This window comes from Leuciscus leuciscus (genome assembly GCF_965113295.1).
Source record: "Leuciscus leuciscus genome assembly, chromosome: 12".
In the NCBI taxonomy this organism is placed as follows: domain Eukaryota; kingdom Metazoa; phylum Chordata; class Actinopteri; order Cypriniformes; family Leuciscidae; genus Leuciscus; species Leuciscus leuciscus.
Window position 1 is genome coordinate 42597110 of NC_138736.1, and position 10761 is coordinate 42607870.

At 39.9% G+C, this 10761-nt stretch overlaps 1 protein-coding gene across 1 annotated transcript in view; it reads right to left on the reverse strand.

Annotated features, from left to right (window-relative positions):
- Nucleotides 1-10259, reverse strand: part of LOC309511331 (venom phosphodiesterase CdcPDE) — a 58350-nt gene extending 48091 nt beyond the window's left edge. Inside the window, exons 1-3 of the mRNA XM_082186503.1 lie at nt 10113-10259; nt 6838-6934; nt 5431-5562 (exon numbers count right to left, since the gene is read on the reverse strand). Of these exons, the coding sequence (XP_082042629.1) occupies nt 5431-5562; nt 6838-6934; nt 10113-10151 (268 nt within the window). The 5' untranslated portion in view covers nt 10152-10259. The remainder of the gene's footprint in view (nt 1-5430; nt 5563-6837; nt 6935-10112) is intronic.
- Nucleotides 10260-10761: the final 502 nt, after the last annotated feature.

Below are 10761 nucleotides of genomic sequence, written 5' to 3' on the forward strand. Positions count from 1 at the left end.
TTGTTACTTTCACATTTAAAAGATTTCATTAGGTTAACTTATACCCTACGTGAGGCCACTCTGCACAAAATAGGATACTGATTTATGTTCAGTTCTTATTTGCTTTGCGGCCCCTTTAAATAAAGTTTCATGCATTCTAATCTACATCAGAGCGTCAGAGCATCCCCGAATCTTTCTACGGCGCCGGTGGCAGGGAGGCGAGAGCGAATTTTGCCGCTCTCGCCGCCGGCGGTGTGAACGTACAGTAATGAGCCTCTCCAACTGTCAACATTTGAATTTAGGCAGTTAAAGTTTGAATAGTCTTGGCTCAATTTGAACATTCCGCAATGAAAGTAGCGTGGAGAAATTTTGGCTAAGAATAATAATAATAAGCTTAAGTACAATATCAGTATGTTGGCTTTTCCAAGCCAACTTAATAATAGTTGTGTTGTTCATGCTTCTAGAGGACCAGTGGTTACGCTCACAGGGTAAAGTGTAAGGAGTGGTAACCGCATTTAAATGTGGGAGTGAACCCGCTAAATTATAGTCCTGTGAGTCATGAAACTGCGATGATTTGACATAGTAACCATAGCAACATGAGAACGTGATAACCATAGCAACATGAGAACGACAACCATAGCAACATTTTGGCGTCTAATGTTATGATTTTTGTTACATTTACACTTTAATCATAAGTTTACACACACCTTGCAGAACCTCCCAAATGTTCTTTTTATTTATTGTTTAATAAGAAGGATCATAAAAACTTTGTTTCTATTTTATACTGCCCTGAAAAAGCTTTTTCACATTACAGATGTTTAATAGCCTAGTCCACAAGACAAGATACAAACACAAAATACAAGGCAAATTACATAAGCTTGATTTTTTTATATTATGTGTCATAACCTGAAGTATCCACAACTGTTTTTTTGTTTGTTTTTTGTAATGGTTGTTCATGAGGAAAAATCCTCCAGCTCCTGCACATTCTTTGCTTTTCCAGCATCTTCTGCATATTTGACTCCATACTAGCCGTGACTATGATTGTGAGATCCATCTTTTCACACTGGAGACAACTGAGGGACTCATACACTACTACTACAAACAACATTCAGTGATGCTCAAGAAGGAAGCATTAAGAGCCAGGGCGTGTAAACTTTTGAACTAGAACATTCGTGTAAATTGTTCTTATTTTGTTTTAAAATTCATTAATTAATTTAGTAATGCCCTTCAGAGGCTAAATAAGATATTAGCATGTGAAAGAAAATAAGAAACATGTACACATCACTATCTTCTTGCTCAAACGTTTCCCCCTGGCTCTTAATGCATCGGGTTGCACTCTTGAGCATTAGCAGATTCTGAAAGATGTACGATAGGTAAACGTATGACTGTAACCATGGGCGTCAGTTTGGTTTGAAATGTGCTGGGGACAGAGACGCATTCGGAAGTGCATTTTCAGAAGTGCTGGGTACAATGACGCATTCATTTTTTTTCTCTCTTTCGCGCAGGTTTTGTTTTGAAAGACGATGTCCTGTAGCTGTAGCTCAGGCACGGCCCCACTTTTCAACAGGCCCACCCAAAAAAATAAATAAAATGTTTTACTATATTCTAATTTTGTCAATAATTATTAAAAAATCGCCAATAAGCTCATCACTTGTGCTAAAATAGTGTTTAGTTAAAAAAAAAAACATTTTAAAAAGCTGGTTATATTTTGATGTTTCTGCGCAAGTTCAGCAGACAGTGAGGTTCGGGTTTGTTCCGATCAGAGCTCGTGAGTGGAGAGCGCATTTCTGAATATTCCGCTCCGCTCGTTCATTTCGCAGGGTCGCTCGCTCACCAGATGTCCTGTTGCCTGGTTCGAAAATATGTGGAATAAGGGCTGCTTCCGACTAAACGTTTTTTTTCTAGTCGACTAGTAGGCTAGTTGCTCATTTAAGTAATTCGTGGACAAATCCCCCCTTTATATTAATTTAATTACTTATATAGCCTACAGGATAATGAGCGTTTACGCCGCACTCAAGCGCACGACCGCACGCATAAAGCTTGCCACAAAGAACTGGTAAAAGTAATGATTATGAATGTGTCTAAATACGCTGTGAATGTGAATGTGCATTATACTCCGAGCTTCGGTTCATTTATGAGACGAACTCCAGTTCACTCGCCGGCGCCTCCATGTCGTGATTCTGCTATATTTACTTCTTAAGTTATTTATTAAATCCAGGCAATTGGTTCATGAAACATTGATTAAAATTAAGATATAATTAATACAAAACGAAATTCAATTTAAAGAAAGGCAGCTGTTCTGTTTGAGGTCTCTGTGAATGTTTTAAAGCAGTATTTAGTGCTGCTTTCAGAGCGCTCACGTCCGTAACCGAGAACTGACGCGTTGTTTTTTCCCTCATAAATGCGAACACGAAAAATTAAATAAAATTAATATTATAATGTTTTTTTGTTGGGTCAGACAATGATTACCAAATTTCTCTCTCATATTGCTCCTCATAACCACTGAAAACGGTCAAAAAAATCGAACCAAAAGTCAAATTAATATGGACGGAAGTTAAAAGTGGTGGGTACAAAATGACTCATGACGAAATCTGGTGGGTACGCGTCCCCACCGCCCCCCCCGAAATCGACGCCTATGACTGTAACTATACATTGCAATAATTTTGTAAGGGTTAAAATATTAATTTAAAGGGCATCTTGCAGGTTTTTTTTCTTTCAAAATTAATATATAAACTTTTATGAAAATACCATATGAAAAGTTAATGCAGGATTTAAAATTGTTTTGCAAGACATAAGGGCACAAATTTAGTAGAAACATGACAGTTTCCTTGACCGTGTTGAAAAAGCTGTTTTTTCATCATCGCGTCATATTACGTCATGAGAGGGAGTCGTTTGCCGAGCTCTGCGTTCGCCCGGTCCATCGTCAGAATGTGGTTGTAATGTAATGTAATGCATTTATGTGTTTGTTATTAGTCTGCAGCCGAAACGTATTATTATTATAAATAGTTCTATAATTCATTTTCAATCTGTACAAAACCACTGATATGTTTGTGTTGGCTGTTTCAACTTATAAAGTTTTTATACAGTAAGACAGTTGTGATTATTTTGTATTTATTGTCACCAAAATGGGACCATTCAAAGCCTTTATAAAGTCCCTCTTTCTCTGGAAACTTTCTCCTAATGGCTGACACAACACATGCAGATATTAAGGGTCCAATACTTTGCTATTGCCTGATAGGCCTACATGATAATAATCTGTACAATATTGTGATCGGAGTATAGTGTTATACTACGGTGACGCATTGCTGCCACATACATATTATTTTTTCCCCTCAATTATGTCGTAATCAAGCATTTTAATTGTTTATTAATGAACTAGTCTTTTCTAAATCAGTGTAGGCTGCCTGCAAACATATACGGACAGGATTACATAATCAGATGGTACCGTATTTGCTTTCGATTGGATTTTTTTCGTTGGTGGACTTTTTTTTTTATAAACTTTATATAGATAGCTTTATTTCTCATGTCTGTGAGGCTTGTCTATACACTGTTTTTCAGTTAATTTTTGAGACGCGCTCCAATTCACAGAGATCATGAAAGCGCGCCCTGTTCGTTTTCTTTTATTTTACAAAAGCACACCGTTTTCTTGTTGTTGTGAGTTTACACAAATAAAAGTAGTTGCCTGGCCTGTCCTGCTCTCTTGGCTGCATAGCAGGCTCATAATTAACTTATATGGCTGAGGTCCGAGATACGAGTAAACATTTACAATTTCCTCAGCGTCCAAACTGTCATTGCGATCCATTGCTTTCCTATTGTTTACTTTGACCGCACTCCCTCCTGTTATGTCACTTCCGGCGGTTTTCAGATGCGGAAGTAACATTTTCTCACAAAAACGACTCTAGAAGCCTAAAAAGCGTTTTATAAGTATATATTTATATTTAAATCTAGTTCCTACATTATTTTTCTATACATTGACTCACTGGGTAGTCTAACCTGCAAGATGCCCTTTAAGAGCTCAGTGTTGAGACCTTTCGCCGAAATTTGATTGACAGGCGATCTAGACAGGATAGATCAGGGATGGGCAACTTCGGTCCTGGAGGGCCACTGTCCTACAGAGTTTAGCTTCAACCCTAATCAAACACACCTGAACAAGCTAATCAAGGTCCTCAGGATTACTAGAAAATTACAGGCAGGTGATTTTTTCAGGGTTGGAGCTAAACTCTGTAAGACAGTGGCCCTCCAGGACCGAAGTTGCCCATCCCTGGGATAGATACTAGTACTTATTTCAATAGTGACTAGTAACTATTAGCCATATCACCCTGTAGCCCAAGACTGGTTGCCCACTGAAGCTAAGCAGGGTTGAGCCTGGTTAGTACCTGGATGGGAGACCTCCTGAGGAAACCAGGTTGCTGCTGGAAGAGGTGTTTTGTGAGGCCAGCAGGTGTTAGTGAGGCCAGCAGGGGGCGCTCACCCTGTGGTCTGTGTGGGTCCTAATGCCCCAGTGTAGTGACGGGGACACTATACTGTCAAAGAGCACCGTCCTTCAGATGAGACGTTAAACTGAGGTCCTGACTCTCTGTGGTCATTAAAAATCTTAGGATGTCTTTCAAAAGAGTAGGGGTGAAACCCCGGCATCCTGGCCAAATTTGCCCCTTGGCCTCTGTCCATCATGGCCTCTAATCATCCTCATATACTGACTGGCTTCATCACTGCCTCCTCTCCACCAGTAAGCTGGTGTGTGGTGGGCGTTCTGGCGCAGTATGGCTGCCGTCGCATCATCAGGTGGATGCTGCACATTGGTGGTGGTTGAGGAGATTCCCCCTTCCATGTAAAGCGCTTTGAGTACAGAGAATTATTATTATTATTATAGTAACTATTCTTTTGTTACTAATAACACATTTTTTTTTTGCCATTGACTTCTATGGGGTTTGTCATTGAGATATCAACTATTCAGTTCTGACTAGTGTGTATTCCAATTGTGACTAGTACGTATATATTAGATACTAGTACCTATTAAATAGATAATAGTACTTATTCATTAGATACTAGTACTTATCTATTAGACACTAGTATATTTTGTAATTGTTACTAGTATTCTTATCTCACTAGTCACAGCTGCTTTTTTACTCGTCTTATGTGGTCAGAACAGCCACTGGAGAGTTCAATTCAAAATCTTACTAGTAACATTTGGAATAAATAATAGTATCTAGTAATAGAATTTAAAGAATAAGCACTAGTAGCTAATGAATAAGAACTAGTACTACATGGGAAAGATACTAGTATCTAAAAAATAAGTAGGCTACTAGTAGCATGAAAACAGAGACTAGTAGGTTTTAAGGATTAAATGTTAAAGCGGCTGGCCACACACAGCTCCTCCACAGCTCCTCTACAGCTCCTCTCCACAGCTCCTCTACAGTCACTCTGCGGTGTCAGGGTGAGACGGTCACTCACAGGGCAGGAGACAGATGTCCCGGTAGTCATAGCAACAGCTTCCGGTGTCCACACACTGCGCGTCACAGCGGCAGGAGCGGGAGTCCGCGTCGAACGGCTCGTAGCAACGGTTCCTGCAGGACGCTGACACTCCTGACACACACACACACACACACACACACACACACACACACACACACACCGCTGTAACTCGCTGCGTCACTTCTATAGTGCGATGCATCATTGAAGAAATCAACTATCGAGTCACGACTGTTTCCCGAAACTGTATTGTCGTAAAGTGGTCGTTCAACCGCGTTGGTTAATGACGTCACGCACGTGCAGGAGTCATAACTTATTTTAATGAATCTGTACTGACTCATTTATTTTTTGACTGTAATGTCGTGAACCAGTTTTGGACTGATTTGGCAGATTTTATATTTAATCTGATGAATATTAATTATTGCTTTACTTTAAAGGATGTTACCTTGTATTATGAAAATAAAAGCAATAAGGATCTGGAATTTATTGTTAACCTTTTTATTTTATTAGCAAAATTTCACATACATAAACAAACATTTCTTAATTCATCTCCTATGTTAAAGTTGTTTTGCTCTGACTTTGATTTTTATATTTCTTCAGTAAGACTGTTAAAAAACAAAAAGTCTGTGAAATATTTAAAATGTTATGATACACTCTTCAATACCCCTGGTATTTTGTAATATCCTTATTTGTTAAAATTGAATGTGAGCTATGCTTTTTTTTCTTTTTTTTTTTTTTTTCTCTTGATTGTTTATATTTTGTCTTATTATCTGTATGTTACCTTTTCTGCAATAAAATAAAAAAAAAGTTTTTAATGAATCTGTTTGAGATCGAATTAATGCAAGATGTTCTACTATAAATTACGGACATGCATCTGAGGACTAATTCTCATTTCATAATTTCCAGATCCACCGTTCTCGCTCACACATGCGCACACACTCTTCACAAACTACGCTTTAAATCTCTGGCCAACTAAAAGACGTACATTACATTTGTATGTATTCTAAATAAGTATCAAAAAATTCAAAACAGAAGTTTCTGTAATGCAGCCTCAGGTCATTATTTTACTACAAAATCAATAGCCTTTTTTTTAACTAAAATATGCAACTGAAATGCAATTATTATTGATTAATTATTGATTTTTTTTACAATTATTCTTGTGTATTTAATTGAACATTTTCAGATTAACCTGTTAACTGCCAGTTAACACTTAAAGTTCATCCTGTGAACACAGTTTAGAAAATGGACATTGTGTTACCATAGAAACAGTACTTTAAAAACTTTTAATGGCTTAATTTTTGGAGCACAACTTGGTTAGACATGTGGATTTGATTTTATATCATTTTCTATAAGCAAAATATAAGGTGTGATATCGAAGTTGTTTCTCACCATTATCTTTATTCCTGCAGTCTTGCAGCTGGAGACCGAGACCTAAACCCAAACCCAGAATAATCACGAGCACACACACCGCCAACAGCACTGACAGCTGCACACACACACACACACACACACACACACACACAGAGAGAGAGAGAGAGAGAGAGAGAGAGAGAGAGAGAGAGAGAGAGAGAGAGAGAGAGAGAGAGAGAGAGAGAGAGAGAGAGAGAGAGAGAGAGATTAAAACATCACAGGCTTCACATACTGAATTCATCAATAAAGACTAAATTAACATGTACAGGATTCTGCTGATACTATTAGACAATATCTCATAAGCATTCAGAGACTGTGAGGAATCTGCACACATGGGTCGTCTAGGCTCATCTTACAAGCAGGTTTTCTAACTCTTGTTCTTTAAGAAGCTCCATAGACACACAGAATCTGAGCATGACTGATTAACCCTTGACTAACTGCTAGTTGACTAGTTCTTAAAGGGATACTTCACCTCTGGAAAGATGAATGTGTATTTAAAATGGGTCATTTATGTAGAAGAAATGTGAAATTATTTTTGAATTTGGAGCTTTCTAGACTGAGAAAAGCCAGAAATTTTTTTTTTGGCTCATGTGGATGAAAGACAACAACTCCCAGAATGCACTTGCTTCACTGCCCTAGGAGGCCACTCCCAAGCCACGCCTACCGGTAAGAGAGCGCTGTTGAAAACAACAAGGTTAGGCTACTAGTGAGTCTCCGTGACGAGTCTGCCTGGGATTTCGAGATCGCCCACAATGTCCGGGATTCGGCTTTTGCGTTCTACAGTCGCCATTCATCATGTTTACTGTGGCAAGCAGGACGAGGCTGAGGGGCGCGGGAGAACATCATCATGTTTACTGTGGCGAGCAGGACGAGACTGAGGGGCGCGGGAGAACATCATCATGTTTACTGTGGCGAGCAGGACGAGGCTGAGGGGCGCGGGAGAACGTCATCATGTTTACTGTGGCGAGCAGGACGAGACTGAGGGGCGTGGGAGAACGGCGCGAGGCCGGTGGCATCATTACTGAGATGCACAGGTCTCCTATCTCTCACGGAGGAGCGGGAATTTTCTCAGCAATGTTAAAACGCACATCGACCGATCACTTGTTTAGCGTTCATGTAAACACTACATTCAGATTCACCAATCAGAATGAATTCAGTTAGATTGAAACAAAAGGTGTGCATGTAAACAATGAATGGCGACTGCAGAAAGCAAAAGCCGAATCCCGGACATTTTGGACGATCTCGACGGCCGGACGTGTCCGGGAAAAAGAGGATGGTAACCCCTATTACTCAGCTTTCCCCACAGAACAAGAGCCTGTGAGTGAGATCCCTCTATGGGCGGGTTGAGAACATGCGGGACAGCTCCTCCGACTGGCTGAAGTCTCTCGCCTCTGGCCAAAAAATCCTCAGATGACGCAAAATGACGTTTTTTGCGTCATCGGAGGATTTTTTCCAGACAAAACATACATAAATCTCTCCTCTCAGGGGGATATGAGGGTGGAAAGCACGGTAATTCGAAAATACTACAGGTTTTCTACTAATACAAAGCTTAATGCTAAATCCTGAAGTATCCCTTTAATAAACGTATTAATATAGTGTCTGTGTTTATGCAGCTGATGCACACGTTAAAGCCACACGATGCAACTGTTGTCCCTCTAGAGGTCAAAAGCAGAACTACATGCATTTTGCAGAAGAACATTGTTTGCAGTTGTGCTTCGGCTCTGTGCGGATGAATATATGACAACACACACACGAGTGACGAATGACCATCGCCTCAGGTCTAATATAAACACGTATAACAGGTTTACCATAGTGAATCAGGGTCACACAAAAACACCTGTATTTACAATTATTATTGTATTTTTACAAATTAAAGGTGCATTGCGCAACTTTTCATGGTAAAAATACCCGTTTTCTAACCCATACATGCTTAAACAATTGCCTGATGGGCTGAATGAGCCCTTCTCTGATCACTGCGATTGTCTCTATAATCCTGTACAGTAAAATAAATAAGAGGGATTCGGGTCGGAATTTGAGACTGGGCGTGACGTCATGCGCGTTCACGGCACGCTCACCTGGCTATCTGGCAGGTTTGTGTATTCGCCGCCATTCTCCGTAGAAAATGGATTCTAAGAGACCGGCTTGTAGTTCATTTCAAACACCAACGCAAACTCCACATAAGATAAAAAAAAGAAAACTTTTGTCTAGTGCAAAAGACAACCTCTGGTTGCAGTTTCGCTTGCCGCCAGAGGGGGCATAGTTCTGCAAAAACTCAGAGACTTGCGCAATGCACCTTTAAATTAAATTAAATTTAATTGAACAAACTCCTCTGTGTTGCATACTTACAAATTCATTTCATAATTTAAATAACCATATAATTGTCACCACTATGTTCTGTTTGTTTTAGATTTTATGGACCTTTGTGTTCCTCTGTCCTGGTTTCCCGCCACTCATCAGTTACCGTGGAAACTAACACTGATCACCAGCGTGTGTTTAAGCTCCTCCTCCTTCAGGCGATGGGTATTGTACGCTGTGTGTTTGAGTCTATGTAAATAAACCCTGAGTTATTTCATCTTCTCCAGAACTGAAGCGTTACAGTAATATTAGCATGTTTCCTGTGGACGAGGACCGTTCTTCTGTTTATCACACACACACATGTCAGGTGTAGGTCCATAAAACTGAAACGGCGCAGTAAACCAGTTCAGACTTTGTATTTCGACACTTCACTGCACTGCATTACACTGAACACACCGGAGAACCTGTGCGTCACACGGCAGAAGATGGGTTTATACGTTCATCTCTCCAGTACAAATGTCTAAACATCCTTAAACCAGGATACACTTACTGGAGACGCACAACATTTCAGACATTAAGAGTTTTGTATCAAATGTATCAAAATTAAGTTTTAAACAAGAACAAATATTAGCAGGCCCCTTGTGTGTGTGTGTGTGTGTGTGTGTGTGTGTGTGTGTGTGTGTGTGTGTGTGTGTGTGTGAGTGTGAGTGTGAGTGTGTGTGTGAGTGTGTGAGTGTGTGAGTGTGTGTGTGTGAGTGTGTGTGTGTGTGTGTGTGTGTGTGTGTGTGTGTGTGTGTGTAAGAAAATAACCCAGTTCTGTGAATATGTGACTCAGACGTAATTCGAGCTCATGAAACCTCCCGGATCCTTCAGGAGCGACAGCAATAACACACAGATCTCACAGGAGGAATTACAGCACTGATTCACCAATGATGAGCAGAAGAAGAGTCTCAACTCACCAGAACAATCTTCCTTTTCTTCCTGTTCTTGAAGTCCATTGTGACGTCCAGAAGAAACTGACAGGTGTGTGTGTGTGTGTGTGTGTGTGTGAGTGTAAGAGTGAAAGGTGAACTCTGGACTGAGTGTTTGTGAACAGAAGCTGACACACACACACACACACACACACACACACACACACACACACACACACACACACACACACACACACACACACACACACACACACACACACACACACACACACACACACACACATCAACAGAATCACGTTTACTGGCATAAAGGAGCAATTGACACAAATGTTCGTATGTTAGTAATCATCATAAATTGCAGCTTTTAAACGTTTTTAAGCTGGACTGAGTTTCCATGAAATGCTCCTTTAAACGTTTCAGGCTCAATGTTCGTGATTCAATGTTCGTGATATTAACTTTGGAACACAACTTGGTCGGACATATGGCTTTGATTTTCTAGCAGTTTTAAATTTCAAGTTATTTAGTCAAATATATATATTGTATAGAATAAAGCATGTTTAGTGCAGTCCTTCACAGTATTACACAGTTAGAGCTGATCTCAGGTCTGCACTCATGAATCTCGCCGTAATGATCATCAGTTTATGAACTACAAACATTCCCTCAATTAATACACTTT